Consider the following 23,535-nt stretch of genomic DNA (forward strand, 5'->3'; position numbering starts at 1 on the left):
ATACATTGGCTTTCTGCGGCAATTCGGAGGCAAAAGAAGGCATCTTTGAGGTCTAAGACTGTAAAATAGGTAGCCCCGCCCGGAATTAAAGCAAGCAGGTTATACGGATTGGGCACAACTGGATGTATACTAACAACCGCATCATTGACTGCTCTCAAGTCCTGCACAGGTTGATACTCATCTGTACCGGGCTTTTGAACAGGCAGCAATGGGGTGTTCCAGGGGGAAGTACAGAATTTTAGGATACCATACCGTATGAACTTATCCAGATAAGATTGAATGTTCTTCTTAGCCTTCTGCGGGATGTGATATTGCCGTAGGCTCACTGGATAAACCCCAAGTTTTAGTTCGATCTTAATAGGTGGAATATTGCGGGCCAGTCCTGGTGGGTTGTTCTCTGCCCAAACTCCTGGTATGTTGAATAAGGATTCATCACTCCTAGGGTTTTGGCTAGTCAACGCTGTATAAAGTCGCCACTCTTCTTCCTTTGGTACGGATAATGTCATAATACCTGAAGGTCCATTAAACTTTAAGGATGTTGTTCCGTTTGGTAGGAACGTAATCTGCGCTTGTAATTTGGATAGCATATCACGTCCCAGCAATTGGACTGGACATTCAGGCATGTAAAGGAATTGATGTTTTACTACGTGGCCTCCCAATGTACAGAGTCGACTTTTAAGAACCGGTTTTGCAGCACTTCTTCCAGTTGCTCCTATTACAGTAATAGTTCTTCCAGATGGAGGAGCAACTAGGTTAGTCACCACCGAATGTTCAGCACCAGTGTCGATCATGAATGCACTCCTTTTTCCCCCTATTGATACTTCGACCATAGGCTCCGCTCGACCAAGGGGGATGGAGCCCGGTCGGTATCAATAGTCCTCCATGACCGTGTCAGCCAATCCTACAAAGTCCTACCTTCTCTATCGCGGGACCTTTGCGCTGCTGGATAGTACCTGTCTTCTCTTACACTTCCTCTGTTACCATTACTCCCTCTATTACCATTACTTCCTCCGGGGCCTCCTCTACCTCTCGCTCTGCCTCTAAAGTTCCCATAACCTGCCCTGGGTTGGTCTCTCTCGTACTGCTCTCTTTGCGGACCCTCGCTTCTCCAATGCCCTTCTTCCCTGCAATACGCGCACTGATTCCTACTCAGGGGCTCCCTATTCCACCTACTATCGCCTCTATCTGGGCCCCGTCTATCTATGCCTGCGATCGCTACCGCTAGCATATCAGCCTTTTTACGCATCTTGCGCTCTTCCTCTTTCTTACTTTCTGACTCCCTATTCATGTACACCTTATTTGCTACCTCCATAAGTTGGGTGATAGACATACCTGCAAACCCTTCTAACTTTTGTAGCTTGCGCTTAATATCCCCGTAGGCTTGGCTGACAAAGGCGGAGTTTACCATTCGGGAATCATCAGCGTCTTCCGGATTAAAAGGGGTATACAAGCGGTATGCCTCCAATAATCGGTCATAAAAGACACTGGGCGCTTCATCACTTTTCTGAATCACCTCAACTGTCTTCGACATATTGGCTTTCTTCCCTCCGGCTTTCATGCCAGCAATTATAGCGTCTCTATAGGCTTTTAGTTGAACCATATCTGCGCCATTAACATTCCAGTCGGGATCGGTGTTAGGATAATGTGTTGCGGCCCATGCAGCTGGATTGGCTTGATTTAAAGCACGGGCTTCATCCTCTAGCGCTTTAATGGCCGCTTGGTTAATCCTAGTCCTTTCCTCATTATTGAACAATGTCATTAATAACTGCTGGCAATCAGCCCATGTCGGATTATGTGTCTGAACTATCGAGGTGAACAAATCGGTCATAGCTTGTGGTTTCTCAGTGTACGAGGAATTGTGGGTCTTCCAATTCAAGAGATCGGTAGTCGTGAACGGGACATATACGAAGACTGGGTCAGCATATACCATTTGACCTGCGGCATCGAGATAGGCTGACCCAGGATTCAGACGAAGAGGCATCTGGTAATGTTTGGGTCGTTGGGTACCGGTCAGTTGTCGGGTTAGTATAGGGCTACGTGGAGGGGCGTCGGTTATGGGTTCCGGTCGGGGGGTGGTAAGACATGAGGATGTAGAAGCTTGATTTGGGGGAAGGTCGGTGAATAGAATATTCCGAGCCGAGCTAGAAGAAGCTTGACCGGAAGTTTGAAGTGGCGCCAAATCAGGATAATCGGATCTAACGGGGGTTGGTTCCGGAAGGGGAGGTTTAGTACGACGGGGGGTGGATTCTGCACTGGAGGAGGAAGCGGAAGCGGATGGGGGCAATGGGGGAAGGGGTGTAGAACTTCCTGTACTCGTATCACTTCCTTCAAGAGGGAAGTAAGGGGGCGGCAAAGGGATCTCGGACTCAGGGGGCGTGTCCAAAATGGGCCTAACCATAGTCCTAGTGGACAAACAAGTCCTGGCCACCATGAGGCGACATTGCTCCTCGTGGCATATCCGAATCCATCTTGGCGAGTCGTTTACGGCCTGTCTCCAACAATCAATATATGGAAACTGTCCGTAAAGTTCAGGCCTACCTGATACAGCCACGTGTACACGCTGTACCAGAGTTGGATCCAAACTGCCACGTGGCGGCCATGCCGCAACCAAAGTAGGCCACTCCCTAGTGCACAAAGTGACCAAACATACAGGGGACATTTTAACCCCAAAATCACATGTTGTAAATCCCTTTTTAAAATTCTTTACCATACAACCTAAGGGATCCAAAATCGTCGACTCCGACGCGCCCTTACTTATCAATGGAGCGTCGTTGACAACGAATACTATGCACACGTTCTATTCAACAGCCACACCCGTTTCTTCCGGCAACAGCACCACGTGGTACAGTTACCAAGTGAAACGTACACAATAACAATAAACACTCAGGGAATTCCCGAACACACAGCTCTTACACCAGTCACTAAATAATCAATATTATGCCCTTTGGCGAAACTATACAGTCACCCACGCTATAATTCTCTATATATGAATTACCCGTCTATAACACACCCCAGTAACATCGTCTTTTACAAACAGCGGTTACAGTACGGTTAGCATAGGTCAAAGCACAATTTAAGGTCACAATACAAATATTAGTGGTTATGGTGTTAAACATGCAATAGACGACAATGATTAGTACTTATATACAGTGTCAGTAAATATACAGGGTTATGGTACCGTGCACTATAATACAGCAACACACTATTAACACTCTCGCTAGACGGCTGAGCTCGCGCTATCTAACAAGATATACACTTTACTAACAATCTTTAACACATATACAATCCCAACTAAACTATTGGCCAGTACCTTGATGGACTACCTAAAACTATCTACATCCGTTTTGGTTAGCCACACTGCCCAAGCACCACATATAGCGAACTAGAGGGCGGAATTTACAACAGAACCCTTTTAGTCTTTCTACTCTATCAATAGTCTAGTGGGTTCCAAATTTACACGCCTTCCCACTTAGCCAAGATAGGTTGAGATCTAGCAAACGATAATGTACATCAGAGTCTGCTTAGTCTCCCGGTCCCTCCGACCTAGCGAACGAATTGTACACCCTAGAACGCTAGTCTAGACAAGACACCGGTGTCCGGCTAGGGCTATTTACACGCCTGACTCCAAACCAAATCAAACGGTCTTACTAAAGAGCGTTCGATTGAGCGGTGCGCCTTCGCTCCTTCCCTCCGACAGAGGGGGCAGATTCCATACACAGATTTAAACCCCTTATGGGCCTACCGCACAATCGGTATACCCCTAGTGGGTCCGCCGTCTATAACAGCGGTCGTCTTACCTCCTCGTTCCTGAACCTGAGTTCACACTCATCGACGGGGACACCCCAGCACTTCTTACGTAGAGGCCGATGATCTCCTGGACAACAGACCAGTGGCGCCGAGACGAAGGGAGGTCCACGCAGAAGTTCAGGGGTGCAGCCGTAGAGAACGTGGGCAAAGATAGACCGTCTCACGTCTCTGCCTCTCAGCTCCCTTTGAACGATGAGCTTCCCGGCCAATGCACCAAATGATACCGGAGAAACTGACGGAAGCCAAGCACAGAGAGATGGACACAGGTTTCTTCAGGAAGGAAGAGATTCTTTATTCGGTTCACCGATCGGGACTCAGAGGGACTAATGTCACCAAAATACAGCAAGTTCTGAGCCCCGGACAATAGTGCAGGCTCCTTATATAGGCACATAACTCCTCCCATATTAAGCTCCACCCGCACATTCTCTTGACCAATCAATACAAATAAGAATTAACTTCCTGCTTGACCGCATGGCCTGTCCAGCACAATGGAGGAGGGGAATACTACATCCTGTATTCTTGCACATGCTCCGTACACTACTGATCGTATCTTGCCTCGTGCAACCAACTGATCGATACGTCCGCATATGCACGTACACATGCCACGTGGTAATCTCTGCCTACTAAATTTATTTTTACCGAGATTCCACCACAAAGGAACACTATAGGGTCAGGAACACAAACATGTATTCCTGACCTTATAGTGTTAAAACCACCATCTGGCCCCCCACTTGCCTCCCTAAATATAGTAAACCCTTACTTTTATTAAATTCTGAAGCTACTGCCTCGGCCCCTGAACTGCCTCTGTCTGCTGACATCATCAGAAGGGGTGGTCTGAGACAATCACAATGCTTCCCCATAGGACTGATTGAGACTGTCAAGGAGGCAGATCAGGGGCAGAGCCAGCACAAGTCAAACAGAGCCCTGGCCAATCAGCATCTCCTCATAGAGATGAATTGAATCAATGCATCTCTATGAGGAAAGTTATGTGTCTCCATGCAGAGGGTGGAGACACTGAATGGCAGTGCTGCAAACTAGGCAGCACTGCCCCTAGAAGCGCCCCTAGAAGCGCCTCTAGTGGCTAAATTATGTTTCATAGCTAAATATTTGATATTAAATGAAAGCCCTGTTTCCCCTGAATAAAATGATATATAATAAGGGGGGGTGCATTTAATATGAAAGAGGTGAATTACGGTTGGACAGACATATAGCGCAAATGCCAGGTTTTGTTTACGTTTTGTTTCGTTCACAACTTGTACATTTGGTTGCGGTGTTAAGGGGTTAAGTCTGAAGGTGTGTGTGTGTGTGTGTGTGTGTGTTTACGTTGAGAGACCGCTAATGGGACCTCCCACAGACCCACTAGGCTGTCTCTCAGTGTGCCTGAAAGATGAACACATATTACAGACAGGAGAGCAGTCTGTAACACAGATCAGGCAGCTCTGTGTGACTGCTTATGCAGGAAATGACATCATATGTCCAAAGTACAGTGAGCTGTGCGGAGCTGCCCTGATCAGTGTTACAGGCAGCAAGCAGTGTCTGCAACAGCATATAACAGGTAAGGCTCAGGGAGTTGAATATTTTTATTAAAAGTTTATATAACCTGCCCCTTTATCCCCCCAGCCCCACAACTACCTACAAGCTCTCTACCCACCTACAACCCCAATTACTCCCTAAAAGCCCTGTACCATCTACAAGCACTCTACCCCCTGTCCTATAGCCCTACTACCCCATACAAACCCTCTACCCTATGTCATAAAGCCCTACAAGCCCTCTACCCCTGTCCTACAGCCCCACTACCCTCTACAAGCTCTCTACCCCCTACAGCCCCACTACCTCCCATAGCCCCTCTACCCCCTACAGTCCCACTACCACCTACACGCTCTCTACCCACCTACAGTCCCACTACTTCCTAAGCCCTGTACCCTCTACAGTCCCACTTTCACCTACAAACTCTCTGCCCCTTTTCCTAAAGCCCCACTACCCCCTCTAAGCTCTTTACCCCCAACAGCCCGACCACCCCTACAAGCTCTCTACCCACCTGCAGCCACACTAATCCCTATAAGCCCAGAACCCACTACAACCTTACTAGCCCCTACAGGTCCTCTACCCCCACAGCACCACTACCCCTATAAGGCCTGTACCCTCTGCAGCCCATATACTTCCTAGACTCGAGCATCTAAAATTACTGCACCCCCTATATGCCCTTTACCTCCTACAGCCCCCATGCCCCTAAAGTCCCTCTGCCCTCTAAAATCCCACTACACTCTAAAGCTCCCCTACCCTTACTGCCCTTGCAGCCCATATACCCATAGAGCCCCTAAAGTCCATGCACCCTCTGCAGCTCATATACCCCCTGCACCTTACAGCCCCTCTGCCCCCTCAAGCCTCTGTGCCCCCTAAAACTATACTACACTCTAAATACCCACTACTTTCCACAGCTCCTAAAATCCTTGCACCTCCTACAGCCCCTCTGTTCCCTAAAGCCCCACTGCACCCCCTGTTCCCTGTGCACCCACTAAGCCCCTATATCCCCTATACTCCATGCATCTACTAAAGCCCTATACATCCCCTATCCCTCCTCTGCACCCATTATAGCTTATATAACCCCCATACCTCCACTATAGGCCCTATTTTCCCTTATCCCCACCCCTGCACCCACTACAACCTTTATCCACCACAACCTTTATCCACCAGCATTCCCTATGTTCTCTAACCCTCCTCTATACCCACTATCCCCCTTGCGATTACTTCTATGATTTAGTGATGGAAATTACTAGTGAGCTCCCCTCTCCCCTCCCTCCACCCCCATTTTTAACCTTGGTGTCTTTATAGCCATTTAAATATCTCACGCTATGCAATGAGGACATCCAGTGTCACCCAAAACCCCATAGGAAAGCATCATACATTGCTTTCCTATAGGGGAAGTACTAATGCTAACGTGCAAGCCAAGACTGAACCAGCACCGAGCAACATTGGCGCTAGAATCAGGTACATGACAGAAGGGGGTTTTTAACAGTGGGGAGCTATAGTGCCAGGAAAATAACCTTGTTTTCCTGGCACTATAGTTTCCCTTTAAATATACTCTGAATCCACTTATCCTACACAACACGCAAATACATATATTCACTTACACCATGACACACAGTGAATATACACACAGAAGCATACATTCACTACACATGCACATACAATCAAATACACGTTACATCTACACCAGCATATATATTGGTCTGCAGGGGGCCCCGGTCCTAATTTTGCCATTGTCAATCCGTCCCTGTACATAGTCGTAGGTAAAGTACACCCTGTTTTGAATTCTATGGTTCTACATATCAGGACATAACAATCATCTCTTCCTTAGCAGGTTTTAAAATTGGGTAAATACAACATCAAATGAACAACAACACGTGTCATATTACACTGTATAATGATTTATTTAACAAAAATAGTCAAAATAGATAAGCCATGTGTGAAGAACTAACTACACCCTTACTGCTTTTATAGGAATTAAGAGGCTAAGTAGCAGACACAATTAGAAAAACACTGAACACGTATGGTTGATTTGGAAGGGTTGCCAGGAGAAAGCCTCTTCTCTCTAAAAAGAACATGGCAGCATGGCTTAGGTTTGCAAAGTTGCATCTGAACAAGACTTCTGAAGCAATGTCCTTTGAAACGATGAGACTAACGATGGAGATGTTTGGCGGATATCAAACACAGCATATTGGCACAAACAGCTTGTCAAGCACGGTGGTGGAGCGGTGATAAATTGGGCATGTTTTGAAGCCACAGGACCTGGTAATCTTGCAATCATTGAGTCGACCATAAACTCCTCTGTATAGCAAAGTATTCTAGAATCAACTGTGAGGCCATCTATCTGAAAGCTGAAGCTTGGCCAAAACTGGTTATGCTACAGAACTATGATCCCAAGCACACCAGAATATATACAACAGAATGTCTGAAAAGAGTCTAGGTGTGGCAATTGCTCAGATAAAGTTCTGACCTCAAGAGGATTGGAATGTTGTGATGGGAACTTAAGAGAGCTGTGTATAAACAAATGCCAGCAAACCTCAATGAACTAAAGCAACATTGCAAAAAAGAGTGAGAAAAAATTCTTCCACAAAGATGTGAGACTGATAATGTCATACAGAAAATGACTACTGCTAAGGAACAGATGATTGTTATTATATCCTGAAATTTAAAACCATGGAATTCAAACAGGACATACTTTATTTTTCCCATGACTGTGTGTGTGTGTGTGTGTGTGTGTGTATGTATATATATGTATGTATGTGTATATATATATATGTGTATGTATGTATATATGTATATATATAAATATATTTATTTATATTTATTTGTGTTCGGGGCAACATTGATTATGATATGAAGTAAGATTGTTGTTTGCAAACCTGTAATAGGAAAAAGTCGGTTGAGGTGTGCGTAAACAGACGTATGCTGTAGGCCAGTAAATACATTTATTGAGTAAAGAACATAATACAACGGAAGTACCTTAAGATGTAATTTTAATGAATGCCCTTCAGATTTACTGTACTGGTTGGGGTATGTATGTTGTATATGCTGACGAAATGCCGTGGCTCGATTCTGTAGATGCAGCCCCTATCCTAAACGAGTGTCCTGAATAAAGGCTAGGGTTCATACCGAGCCTTGTTAACAATAACCATACGTATAACATGAACTTAGAGGTAGTGAGGATAGTCCCGTGAAGTGACCGTAGCAGAAGAGATGCAATATTCGGTACGGGGAGGAGGTCGGAATCTAAAACCTTCACCGGCACCATATATTATTTGTGGGATAGTATGGAATGTGGACGGGTTGACCCAGTTTTGGTCACGGGTAGCGTCAGTATGCAATGATCTTGATGTTTAATTAGGTAGGAGCGTCAAAGGCAATCTTGTGCGTTGTGTTGGCCACTGATGGTGAATTCTTGTTGCCTCAGGAAGCTGTAAAAGGCCAGGTAAATAGCAGTTTCAGAGTTAGTCAGAGTTTGAAAGGGGCTGAATCTAGCAAATTAGACATATTTTGGATACCCTTAAGTATAGTCTGGATAGGATGAAAGGAAATAGTTGTAAAGTGACAAGTGACAACCAATATATACCTTGCAAACAATTGAATGGTAAGACGAGTGACTTGGACTAAACCAGGTGGCATGATTATGAGAATACCAGCACATGACGTCAAACTTAAATTAATAGCATTCAGGCATATAGCAAAATTCTAATAATGCAGAAACTCTGGAAAGTAAGTGAATCGTGAACCTGTCACATGTATAAGCCCCTGTTGCCTGAAAATAATGGCATAGCACATGCAAAGCAAGATAGTTCAAGCCGTCATAAGTGCGATGATTATGGCTTACAGCTCATAATAAAACCCAAATCCACAATCTCAGTAAATTAGAATATTGTGAAAAGGTGCAATATTCTAGGCTCACAGTGTCCCACACTAATCAGCTAAGTAAGCCACAACACCTGCAAAGGGTTTCTGAGCCTTTAAATGGTCTCTCAGTCTGGTTCAGTAGGAATCACAATCATGGGGAAGACTGCTGACCCGACAGTTGTGCCGAAAACCATAATTGACACCCTCCATAAGAAAGGGAAATCCCCAAAAGGTAATTGCATGTTTCCAAAGTGCTGCATTAAAGCACATTAGTAGAAAGTTATGTGGAAGGGAAAAGTGTGGAAGAAAAAGGTGCACAAGCAGCAGGGATGACCGCAGCCTGGAGAGGATTGTCAGGAAAAGGCCATTCAAATGTGTTGGGGACTTTCACAAGGAGTGGACTGAGGTTGGAGTCAGTGCATCAAGAGCCACCACACACAAACAGATCCTGGACATGTGCTTCAGATGTCGTATTCCTCTTGTCAAGCCGCTCCTGAACAACAAACAACGTCAGAAGCGTCTTACCTGGGCTAAAGAAAAACAGACCTGGTCTGTTGCTCAGTGGTCCAAAGTCCTCTTTTCTGATGAGAGCAACTTATGAATCTCATTTGGAAACCAAGGACCCAGAGTCTGGAGGAAGAATGAAGAGGCACACACTGCAAGATGCTTGAAGTCCAGTTCAAAGTTTCCACAGTCTGTGTTGATTTGGGGAGCCGTGTCATCTGCTGGTGTTGGTCCCCTGTGCTTCATTAAGTCAAGGGTCGATGCAGCCGTCTACCAGGAGATTTTGGAGCAGTTTCATGCTTCCTTCCGCAGACGAGCTTTATGGGGATGTTGACTTCATTTTCCAGCCGGACTTGGCACCTGCCCACACTGCCAAAAGCACCAAAGCCTGGTTCAATGACCGTGGGATTACTGTGCTTGATTGGCCAGCAAACTCGCCTGACCTGAACCCCATAGAGAATCTATGGGGCATTGATTAGAGAAAGACGAGAGACATGAGGCCGAACAATGCAGAAGAGCTGGAGGCCGAACAATGCAGAAGAGCTGGAGGCCGAACAATGCAGAAGATCTGAAGGCCGCTATTGAAGCATCCTGGTCTTCCATAACACCTCTGCAGTGTCACAGGCTGATAGCTTCCATGCCACACCACATTGAGGCAGTAATTGCTGCAAAAGGGGCCCAAACCAGGTACTGAGTCCATCTGCATGCTTATACTTTTCAGAGGTCCGATATTGTTCTATGTACACTCCTTGTTTTATTGATTGCATGTAATATTCTAATTTACTGAGATTGTGGATTTGGGGTTTTCATGAGCTGTAAGCCATAATCATCGCACTTATGATGAATCACGGCTTGAACTATATTGCTTTCCATGTAATGCGTCTATCTCATATATTAGTTTCCCCTTTTACGTTGCATTACTTAAATAAATTAACTTTTGCATGACATTCAAATCTTTCAAGTATCACCTGTATAGGGGAAATAATAGAGTAGAAAGGGTTGAGAACCGGAAAAGTATCAATACTGAAGAAAACCAAAAAATTAGCATAGGTAACTAGTATCAGTATCAATAAGAATATACGATGAAAAGGACCATAACAGTGGACAATTCAAGCTAACAAGTGTATAAGAAGCCAACCAACAACCTGTAATTTTTATAACTAAACCAAAGTAAACCTTTAACTGATGAGTCCCATCTGGGTTGTAGTTAATGGAAGTACAGTGAATGTATGTACAAGTTAGTTTATATTTGTGAACCATTTGTGTAGGCCCAAGTTGGGCTTGACATGATTGATCCAGTCAATAGCGACACTTAGCCATGTAGGGGGCCAAGACATATAATAGAAGTCGATATGTACCAGTAAGGGGCCTTATACCGGAAGCTGAAGAAGGCATCGCTGTGAAGCTACATATTCATGAAATGCGGAAAATGATAGTCGTGAAATTCACCCTGAAAGAACATACATAAAGTTAGTAGAAACCGATTAAATCAGCCGTGGCAGGCCTGCCATGGCAACTTCTATGAGTACGAGGTAGGGCCGGCTCAACTTAAAGATGACGTGTTTTAGTATAATAATGATGTCACAATATGTCTGATAGGTTTGGCATTACAACTTATCTATATCCTAATTCACCTATTGGTGTAAAAACTTTCAGACAGAAAGTCTGATAGCATGACAGAAAGTCAATATCCCGTTGGATATCTGAATGTACAGGCGCACATGCTCAATATTGTTTTATGATCATATGCGTACGGAGGACTCTGCGAGGGTCAGTGTCCAGTTGATGGCATGGTTCAACAACGTAACACGAGTGCTGAGAACGTTGCATGGAGGTTGGTGTTGCTCAAGCAACTCGTGCCTACTCCAGCATCAGCATTGTCCGTATGAGCCTGCACAGTTCTGCAGACAGGAACTGTAGTGTTAAACCATGCAATCATATTCAGGGAAATCTCAAAATATGATTAGACATGACACATAAATATTGTTGTAAGCAAAACCGTAGACTGTGCAGAAATGCATATGTAAATATAGACCGTGTGGCCCCAGGCGTATCGTCTATCATAACTCATCTAATATGCCACATCAAACGTAATACCTGTTTGTGGCATTATGATAATCAGATTGAGGAAATATTACCGCTACATAACTGTAAAATAGTGATATCCGTATACTAGGTGCCTTGAAATGTACTACCCAGAACCTAAAACAAGACCTTATATTCTTAATCCAAAATCTATAAATGTTTTCAATAAAATGTCCAAACGAGGTGCCGAATTAGCCTGTGGCAGGTTGCCCATTACAGGGCATATTAACACACATTGCCAGGAGTAGGAATTTTGCGATTTGTATCCCGAGTTTCAGGGTGGCTGTGCTAGGATTAATGCGGGTGAAGGTAGGATGTGAATCGGAGAATGGTTATGGAGTTTGTGTATGTAGCTAAGACATGTTGGTGATGAAATGGTAGAGAACCCGATAGTTACGAATAATCTAGTTTATGAAATGGTGAAAAGAACAGAAACTGTATATAAACACTACTAAAACATCATATAATACATATGCACTGAGCCCAATAAAACAAGGTGTTGGAAGACCGAATCAAAACTGGAACAGAGACCTCTAGATTATGAGTGGCTGAACAAGCTAAAGGCCGTGATGGCCGCACATAATACATAGGAAAAGACAGGAGATATAAGACATACAATAAAAAGACCTGGAATGCTTAAGAGGATGATAAATACTTATGCATACACAGCTGGCATAGAAGATTAGGTTTGAAAGCAATAGGAAATGGTAGAATATCTCCGTAATATTAGCATCAGATATAAGACTTCATTGCTTAAACTGAACATGACTGAATGATGTTCCTAATGCATGTAAACCCTAAAAAGAAAGCGAGGGAATGCAAAAGCAGCAGACAAGAGAACTGCAGGTTTAGCTAGCTGTTTAATATTATACCCCAATGAAAATTACATAATTAAATGCATGTAAACTGTCCCTTGGGGCATATCTACTAAACAGTGAATTACCAAACAATGTTGGCCCAATGAGTACCTGAATACCCAGAGGGCAGACAAACATTAAAATGTAGGGTGACTAACTGAAATGCATATGATACCGTTTTATGAATTTGAGGTCATTTAGTAAGAAGATATTTAGAAGATATTCCCCTTTACAGAAAATAAGGAATTTTACATTAATGTGTACAGAGAATGTATAAACAAGTTTATATTTTATTTCCTTTACCACATGTATAGGCCCAAGTTTGGGCCTGACATAAATGTAGACAGTCAGTTGCAACACCTAGCCACATAATTACTAAACAATAAAGGCTCACAAAGTGCATGAATACCAGGGACAGGCAAAGAAAACTTTAAGATGTAGAGTGAAACATTAACTTGCATATAGCATATATACTTGTTAATCACATGAACTAAAATGCATATGATAAGTCAATATGCCTAGTGTGGGCCAAATACCGTAAGCAGAATGAGGCATCGCAGCCTAATACAGTAAGCAGAATTAGATATGCTATGTACGATTGAAATAGGCTGAATTTGCTTTACTAGTAAAATTTGCCATATCCGAATGGCTGAACAAAAAACTTACGGTTTTGTTGAAAAACCAATAGTTATAGAAGCCATGGCTGGGCTGGACGCGGCAGTGCCCCATGAGCTTCTGATGAAGTGGCTGTTTACTAGAGTGAGGTAAAACAAATACTTGCTTGGGCCACACAAGGCCAAGACCAACTTGTTCGGAGTTTAGGCAGTTTGTGTTGATGAACTGTGAACTTGAAGTACCGGTAGATGATGGTTCTGTACTGAATCAGACAGTCTCATCAGCCTGCAGCTCGTCAGACCAATCACGGTAGGGTAGGGTAGGGTAGGGAAGGGTGGAGTCCCTTTTAAAGGTCCATAAGCCTCTCCCATAACTTCAGGCCAAGCGTTCCAGTATATCTCTCTATCATTAAAATGGTACAAATACTGCTTGAGGGTGTAACTCCAACTAATCTTGGGCAGACTAGGACAGTCTGCCTTAAAATCCCCTACAAAGCACATACTGGAAGTCATGGCACAGATGGGAGATTATAATTTCCAAATCATGAGTGCCTGTTTGCGAGTGTTGTATATGTGTCTGAATGTCTGGCTGTGTGCGCAAATAAGCATCTGTGCATCCAAGGGTCTTGCTATGTGTGAGCAAACAGCTTACTCTGGGATGAGGATTTATGGGTTCTGTAACGTAGTGAAGAGGTCCCACAGATTTGTTGTGCCCCGGAACCTGCGTATGGTGTGGCTGTTACACCCTATTTAAGACTGTGCCACTTCATGTAGTTTGTTACCTGTATGCTGAATATACATATCTCTTGATTCATTATAGTTACTGACATCATTGTAAGTAATAGATATCTACTAATATAGATAAGTATATGTATATCATATACAAATTGTATATTTAGTCTTGGTTACCATTGCCAGTAACACCAATAATCACTAGAAAATGGGCAGGCCCACCCACTGACAGGCTCCTCTCCCTGCAGGGTCCTAGTGTTGTTGCACAGCGTGAGCACATCAAGTGATGCAATTGTGCTGTGCTGCCTGGTAACAGTTCTATGGATATGTGACATCACAATCACACAGGACAGAGAGTCCAGAGCTTGTGTGAACCAGAAGTAGGTTGACTATGTCACACATGTAGTCTATAACTAATTCTTATATATAAATTTAACTTCTCTCATTATTTTATTTATTATTTTTTTAACTCCAGGCTCATGAACCCATAAATCCTACACTGACTGCTGTGCTTTCTTGCTTTGCTGTGTACGTCATGGTTCGCTAGTGCCCTGCTAACGCTATGCATTGCATTCCCGTATTCCATAGAATCACACTGGATTATGATATCTGCTGGCATCTCAGGATAGAGAATTCAGTCATCCCCACACTTGCTAACTGTACATAATAACTGTGTTTAGTACATACTAAAGACATATTAGGTATAAAATACCATGTACAAAGTATATTACATAGACGGTTAGGCGTATGCAGCACATTTCATAAGAGTGTGCATCTGAGAATTATTTTCCTATGTTATATTTTATTGTTGTATAATGTGACTATTAATACGACACTCTAAGCACCTGAACCAATTACAGCTTCATGTAGTGGTTATAGTACTTAGAGCCTATCCCTGCAGCCTAGCAATTGTAAACACTGCCTTTTCTGAGAAAAAAGTCAGAGAACAAAAGGTAAGTAATAAATCTAATTTTTCATAAATTAGATGGGGTAGGGGATCTTCAGTAGACAGAACACTTTACTGTCGTAAAGTGTTCCTTTAATTGGCTGTGTGCATGTTGTGATGGCTGAAAATGTTGTAGTTTTTGGAGTGTGATATATGTAGCTAATTGTGTATGATGTGTGTTCTGGCAGTGGAAGACGTGTGGGTAACTGTGAGAGATGTATGGGAATGATAGGAGGATGGAGAGGCAGGGGTAATGGGTGGGAGAGACAGGAAGAAAATGATTGGTGGGAGGGATATGAGGATGTGAGGGAGGGATGGGTGGGGATAATGGAAGGAAGGGAGAGCTGAGGAGAGAGGGGGGATAGGAATGGGTGTGAGTGATAGGTTGAGGGTGGGAGTAATAGTGTGGGAGGGTTGGGGAGAGAGGAAAGATGGGTGGGAGGATAGACAGAGGGATAGGTGGGGAAAGATGGATGGGAGGGAGAGAGGGAACGTTGTGTGGGAGGATGGGGAGAGAGGAATGGATGTGTGTTGGAGTTCCATTGCTATAAGTGGCTGAGAAGAGGAAGGCAATATGTATGAAACTGCTCCCTCTGTTCGGTATTCTTTTGGCAGGGCTTGATGTGGAAGAGATACGATTCCACATGTGCCTGTCCACTGCAAGTTCCACTCCTATAATATACCATACAGAGCACGCAGGATCGGCCTCCTTCCCAGCCACTGATACCGCCAACAGGCAGCAGTAATGGATTGTGCTTGGCTTTATGACTTGGGCAGCAGTAGTACAGATGGTGCCATTCCAATCAATCTGCACCATGCCGGGGGAGGGGTGCAAGGCTGGTCAGGGAGACCACACTGATGCATAGAAGCTACATAACAAAAATAATGGTATCAAGGAGTTCAGGAGAGATAATAAAGCATAGGATGGATCCAGAACCACAAGATTGCATTACTCGGGGGCGGAGCCAAGCTGCAGAGCAGAGAAGTCGCACGGCACTGTAGCTCCTGCGACTACAAGCCAAAAAACACCCAATCTGAGAGCAAAATCGGTCAAAACAGCCACAAATCTCAGGCAATAGCGGGGGACTTGACATGGGCCGAAAAAACAAAAAGCCGAAGCCCGATGAGCCCAGACTAGGCCTCGATATCGGAGCCATGTGGCGCCAAGCCCGCGGAGCAGCTAGGCCCAAGATGGCCGAATACCCGGAGACTTATTCCGACCTGTCGGACGACCTCTCCCAGGAGGAGGACACATATCCCTCTCCCAGTCCATCGGCAGCCAAAGCCACACCAATAGACCCTGAAAATGCACCAGTCACGACCGCGGTACTCAAGACATTACTGGCGGGCCTGCAGACCACGATCCAGGCTGAATTGGCAGGCCTCCGAACGGATCTCCAGGGCATAACCGGGAGACTGAACACTCTGGAGAACACATCCACCAATAATGCCACCGCTATCACAGCTATGCAACAGGAGATATCGAGCTTGCGGGCCACAACAGAGGCCTTTGAGCGGCGGTTCGCCATGATGGAGGATACTAGAAGGGCAACCAACATAAAAGTACGGGGTGTACCTGACGACTTGCCGACCGAAGAACTCCCACACCTCGCGAGGAGGCTCCTAACAGCACTCATGCCCGCGCGGCAGGTCAAAGCAATGAACCTTGAGGGGTCCACAGAGTCCCCAAATCGGCCAAAGCCCCACCAACGGCCTCCAGGGACGTTATACTCCGCTTCCAACGCAAAGCAGATAGAACCACAACCATGGCGGCGGTCAAGAATCTCCCCCAGTACTCCTTCGAAAATATGTCCCTCTCCTTTTTCTCGGACCTGTCTGGCAGTACCCTGGCATGGAGACGGTCGCTCAAACCCATTACGACGCTACTCCAGCGAAACAACGTACCATACCGGTGGCGCTTCAACCGCTCGCTGCAGGTGTCCCATGGCGGGAACACCTACGAGATATTCGACCTACAGGGAGCTCAGGACTTGCTGCCCACGCTGGGACTACCTCCCGATGCCGTACAGCCCACGACAGCCTCCGGGGTCACCAAACCGCGACATAGCTGGAACCCAGACGTGGTGAAGAATTTTGTACCAAGAAAGCCCGGCACCCACACCGACACCCCGGCGTGAAAGACCCAAGATCTGTCCACACAGTAATGAAAGAATTGCTGAAACTGTAAGACCTCACTACTTCGGAACTGGGTTGCTATGCCTCACTGAACTACTATACTTACTTGTTGATTTAGACTTTATTTTTCATTGTTTATTTTTGTGTTTCTTAATTTCACCTACTCATACTTACCAACTAATTCCCTGTCTGACACACATAGGAACGCTTCACTCCAGGCCGGACACCCCGGCCCCTGTATTGCCACCTTAGAAGTCAACTAGGCATCACAAGACACGAATAGTAGACAGGCAGGGTTAAGACACACCCGAGACTCAAATGTCATACCAAACTATACTAACATATACTGAGGAGAAGGGGGGGTAAAACACCGTCCTCCACAAAGCACTCCCTGGCCCAACACCTCCGGACACCGCTCAATCGACCATAGGGGTACCCCTTCCACGGTACACACACCCCAAAAGCAGTTCACATTAACGAGCCTGATTAACACCAGGAGCCCTAGGGCCCGCTACAGCCACTGGCAGGAACGTATTTTCGGACCACACTGGTCATTTTTATGGCTAGAATGCTGCCCAGCTATAACAAAGGCATATACATTTTATTTAGATGACATCACGACGGCTAACCTAATTTATTTTATTTTAATATACTCCATGAACGTCACGTGTGCATCGCTTATTTGCTAAAATCTCCTTGGATGCATGCATTTTTATAGCCACATGCTACGCTCTGATAGGACACCACATGGGTTAGTTCCGCGAAAAGTATTGCATAGGCACACCTGCCCGAATAGCGGTATGTTTAACCTCCAGCAAAGCACAACAAAATGATATACCACTATTACCCACTCTCACAGTTATTCATTTGTGTTACGCGTTTTTTAGTTTACACCCAGCAAGGGTTACCGAATGTAACTCTCAGAAGTTAGCTATGCGCCCAGCCTGTGTATAATATTCCTTCATGTATACTCATAGTTTGAGATAATATTCCTTTATGTATACTCATAGTTTGAGAAAAGAATGTATTTAAGCCATCAAAAGAAAAATTGTGCTCGTACTTAGGCCACTGTTAACTCTATATGCAACATGTACGCTGTTGTGGCGTTTGTCCTTGCAATGTTCCTACCTGCACATCAAAAATAAAGAATTAAAAAAAAAAGATTGCATTACTCTCCTGTAAGACAAAGTGCACAATTATTTATCCATTATATTTTTTTTTTATGTCATTTTCTAGACTTTTGTTCCACACCAGCTGGGGTGTCTAAGATTGTCTGTTCCCTGCCATTCAAATTGCTGTTGAAGGGTGCAAACACACACACACTATTTAAATCTCCCTTCCAGGCTGCAGCCATGTCTCTGTCCTGCTACCTTAGTAGTATGCTAAGCATGTTCCCAGAAAGAGTGTGACAGCGTGACTTTCATTTACCTCAAGCAGCCTGTTATGTACATATACTGGTGCAGTCCTGATATTATGGCCTCACCATGCATACATACATACCATACTTGCCAATGTAGGCAAGTATGCTACAAGGGCTGGGCCATGCCGCGTGTGCTTGTATGATATGATAAAAAGTTGCACAATGCTGTAATGTGCTTATTTGCACAATCTGTAATTGATTGTCTTCTACCACCAACTATCTTATCTTTATTTTGTGTTTATTTGACGTTTGGGAAGCAGGCACATGGCTTTCCATTCACATTTCAACGTTTTAATGGTGTGACTATGCTGTCCTATATCTGTAATTGTATGGGTTAATACATCATCTGCGGTTTTAAAGAGATGTAAGTTGATGCCGTGTGCCTACATCCTCCAATCACATACATTTTAATTTAATCTCAAACAAAACTCATCTAATTCATCTGATTGGAATTATATATAAGATTGTTTGCCAAATTGCCATCAAGTTCATTGTTGTTTTCTTTCTTTTTTTGTGTTTTCGTTATGTCATTGTTTCACAACGGAACAGGTGCCAGTTTAAATCATCTTTAAAATTGCGTCCGTATTTAAGGTAATTTCTATGTTCTGTTCCCCCGGTTACACTGACATCTGTTGAATATGTCTCCAGTCCTTACCACTACCACTCTGTGCTTTATAGTAACACCCACTCTTGAAAATTAACCAAATTTTATCGTTGCCCCGTCCTTCAAGACAGTGTTAGCTTTCCCTAAATGTTCCTTTGTAACCAGTGCTAAGAAATATTTGCTTTTTTGTGCTTTATAATGTTCTTTTTTTTCTGGATATAAAGGATAAAGCAGCATTGTGCAATTTAACACATAATATGCCTAGTATTGCTTTTATTACCTAACCTCTCTCCTGCAGGCACGGCAAACCTTCTGCTTGCTTTCTACAAAATTCTGCACTCTTGTAGCACTTTCTCGCTGCCATAATAATCAGATCATATTCTTTTATAGGTATCATCACGGAACAGGTGAACTCGGACTCTACAGATACTGTGCTTATTTTTATTATTGGTTATAATTCTTTATTTTTGTTATGCATAGGAATGCAAAGAATCAATCCGTGCCAGAACAGCATACACGTCTTTAAAAAAAAAAAAAAAAAAAAAAAATCACATAATATAATATACATTGGATGATATTACATTATTTGGCATTTAGAGTATGCAGCACAACTTTAAATAAAAAAAATAAAGATAAGGTTACACTCACATGTTTAAAAGGACACTCCAGGCCAATTGGAGTGGTTTGGCTGCCAACTCCCACTACCTTTAACCCTGCAAGTGTAATTATTGCAGTTTTCATAAATTGCAATAATTACATTGCAGGGTTAACTCCTCCTCTAGTGGCTGTCTACTAGACAGCCACTAGAGGGCACTTCTGGGATTCTAGCACAGGTTTTCTGTGCTATAGCGTCGCTGGACGTCCACACGCTGTGTGAGGACTTCCAGCGTCGCTAAAATCCCGATAGGAAAGCATTGAAAGCATTTTCAATTCTTTCCTATGGAGAGGTCTAATGCGTGTGTGCGGCATTGCCGCGCATGTGCATTAGGTCTCCCCCGCCGGATGACGTGGTGACGGGGAGGAGCTTGGGCGGACCCAGAAGCAGTGCCGTGGGACATCGGCGCTGCCTCAGGTAAGTCACTGAAGGGGTTTTGACCCCTTCAGCAACCGGGGATGGGAGGTGGGAGGGTGAGGGGACATGCAGTGCCAGGAAAACTATTTGTCTTCCTGGCACTGGAGAGTCCCTTTAAGTGCATTATATAAACAAAATATTCAATTGTAGAAGATATTCTAGACACAGTAAATACTATAGAAATGTGGGTGTGAATAGCTAGATTAAAACTTTTGCAAGAGAAAACAAAGAGTGTGTCACAGGGTATGAACTGCAATGGAGTAACAGTAGGAGGATGAATATGTTGCAGGCCTATAGACTCACAGCTACAATCTTAAACTCAGACTTGCATTGAATCTGTTGACTGTTCATACTGCTGCTCAGCGGATTCCTGTGGATGGATTGTTGCCAATTTAGAGGGAAGACTGTTCACTGAGCAACATAGGTGGCTCCCCACCAGCTCCAATCTGTGCCGTGCGTCCATGATTCCTGCCATCAGGAACTGTGCTTCTTGATAAGCTTGTTGCAAGCTGTTGGCCCTGCTGAGTGTAAACCCTCTGATAGCATGGGATACACTTGCTGGTATAGCTCCCTGTGAAGCGCCAAGTGGGGACGCAATGATGGCGTCTGCCAGTAGGTTTATCACAACGTTGTGTCAGCCTATGCTTCTTCACCGCCCGTGCTGTGCTCGAGAGTGGTCGTGGGAACTCTTATGTGTCCTGGTTGCTCGGTACTGTAAACTTGGCTGTCCTGCTCGGACCCTTGAATGAAGTATTTACTGCTCTGTTGCTTATTTCGTCCCAGATCCTTGTGCACAGATGATGGATTGCCAGCATAAGCGGATCCACTCGGGTAGTCCATTAGGTATGCATGTGTCGGGGCACTCCACACGTTGTCAGCCATATTATTGGCCTCAGGCATCCAGCTTGAGTTTGGTTGGGAAAGTTCATGTGAACGTCCAAGGAGCCCATCAGTGGGGACCGGGAAAATCTTCGCCGCTCCGAGGGGGGGAAGGCTTAGATGAGACTGGAACTAAATGTCGACAGAGGAACGGCCGCTTTCAATATGCTCGTAGGCCCAAAGACTGTCAGACACAGCCAGCTTGCACATGAGCTGACAAAACCCAAGCGAGGTACTATGTAAAGTATTCCTCTAGTAGTGAGAGTTTTTTTACTCAAAATATAGAGTAACCTTTCCGGTGAATCGGCAGTATTGTGGGCTAAAGCTGAGGAACTCCAGCCTACTCAGTGGGCTGTCCGGCCCTGCCCCCCCGGGCTTATTTTAAGATATATAGTAAATAGTTTTGTATTATTCCAATGTGTTTTGGGATGGTAGGATAATCCACAAGTCTATATTTTTAGGTATCTCTGGCTTGTGATATACAGTCATGGGAAAAAGAAAGTACATCCTCTTAGAATTCTATGGTTTTAACTATCAGGACATAATAACACTCATCTATTCATTAGCAGGTCTTAACCCCTTAAGGACCAAACTTCTGGAATAAAAGGGAATCATGACGTGTCACACACGTCATGTGTCCTTAAGGGGTTAAAATGAGGTAAATACAACCTCAGATGAACAGCAACACATGATATATTACACTGTGTCATGATTTATATAACAAAAACATCAAGTAAGTTAACATCTGAGTAAATATGAAACCAGTCACAGCCAGGGCTGCATTAACAAACACAAAAGTTATTTAAATGGACACTATAGTCACCTGAACAACTTTAGCTTAATGAAGCAGTTTTGGTGTATAGAACATGCCTGCAGCCTCACTGCTCAATCCTCTGCCATTTAGGAGTTAAATCCCTTTGTTTATGAAACCTAGACATACCTCCCTGCATGTGACTTGCACAGCCTTCCACAAACACTTCCTGTAAAGAGAGCCCTATTTAGACTTTCTTTATTGCAAGTTCTGTTTAATTAAGATTTGTTTATCCCCTGCTATGTTAATAGCTTGCTAGACCCTGCAAGAGCCTCCTGTATGTGATTAAAGTTCAATTTAGAGATTGAGATACAATTATTTAAGGTAAATTACATCTGTTTGAAAGTGAAACCAGTTTTTTTTTTCATGCAGGCTCTGTCAATCATAGCCAGGGGAGGTGTGGCTAGGGCTGCATAAACAGAAACAAAGTGATTTAACTCCTAAATGACAGTGAATTGAGCAGTGAAATTGCAGGGGAATGATCTATACACTAAAACTGCTTTATTTAGCTAAAGTAATTTAGGTGACTATAGAGTTCCTTTAACTCCTAAATGGCAGAGAACTTCAAGGGTAATATATATACACTAGCCTAATAAAGCGATTTAAACCCCTTCAGGATGGAGTCAATAGTACACGTTCTGATCAAAACAAAGTGTAAACAAAACCTGGAATTTGCGCTATATGTCTGTTCAACCGTAATTCACCTCTTTCATATTAAGTGCATCCACACTTAATATATATCATTTTATTCAGGAGAAATAGTGCTTTAATTTCTTATGAACTATTCATATATGAAACATAATTTATTATGAATACAATTTAAAAAACTGTGAGGAATTAAGATTTTAAAAAGATTTCAAAATACTGTTCGCTTTTACTGCAATAAAATGCACATACATGTATTCAGCAATGTCTCACGCGTACCCCCCATTAGCAGGTTTTATGGTGTTTTGGAAAGTTACAGGGTCAAACATAGCACATTCGATTTTGCATTTTTTCACATTAAAATTCGCCAGATTAGGGGGTCGGGGCCGGACCGCCAAGCTGGACGGTCGCAGGAGAGACTAGCTCCTGCATTCTACCATCAAATCAGCCATAAAACCCAGATTTATGACACAAAAACCGGCCGGCAACGGTGGCCCTCATCGGGCAGAGAGCACTGGATCCAGGGTGAGGCTGGCCCAACGGGTTTCAGTCCCCTGGAGGAAGATTCCTCACTGGCACATCCGAGGCATATTCCGGCGGTGAGTGGGGCAGACGGCCGCTGCCCCACTATCCTGCCCATCAGAGCTCAGCCAGGAGCCGGATCTACAGGGAGCCGGGGGGGGGTGATCCCGGTCCACACCTTGGAGCCCCGACCTCCTTCAGCATCTAAGGCACAGCAGAGTGGCCGCTGTAACCACCAACCTGGGCGATGCAGCCAAGATGGCGGAGGCCATGTAAGATGGCGCCCAGACAGGAGACACCATAAGCTGCTCACTCAGCATCGGCAAACAGGGCAGATCGCGGGCGCCGATAAGAAGAATATCTGCAGCGGCCACTCACCCGCATGCCCCTTTGAACCTCAGCAAACCACCCACCTCTTGAGACACAGCCGAGGATGCGGGCGGAGAGATCGGTCCGCAGCTGGCAACGGAGAAAGAGGCAGAGCAAACCCGCCTGCGCCAACAGGATCAC

General features: G+C 44.4%; 1 protein-coding gene across 2 annotated transcripts in view; it reads left to right on the forward strand.

Annotated features, from left to right (window-relative positions):
- Positions 1 to 23,535, forward strand: part of CAMKK1 (calcium/calmodulin dependent protein kinase kinase 1) — a 454,400-nt gene that overhangs the window by 426,250 nt on the left and 4,615 nt on the right. The window contains exon 16 of one of the 2 annotated variants that reach the window (XM_063457438.1): positions 19,042 to 19,083. The exons of the other annotated variant lie outside the window; for it this stretch is intronic. Within the exon in view, the coding sequence (XP_063313508.1) occupies positions 19,042 to 19,083 (42 nt within the window). The remainder of the gene's footprint in view (positions 1 to 19,041; positions 19,084 to 23,535) is intronic. 2 annotated transcript variants of the gene reach the window in all.

The sequence above is a fragment of the Pelobates fuscus genome, chromosome 1 (assembly GCF_036172605.1).
Source record: "Pelobates fuscus isolate aPelFus1 chromosome 1, aPelFus1.pri, whole genome shotgun sequence".
Lineage (NCBI taxonomy): Eukaryota > Metazoa > Chordata > Amphibia > Anura > Pelobatidae > Pelobates > Pelobates fuscus.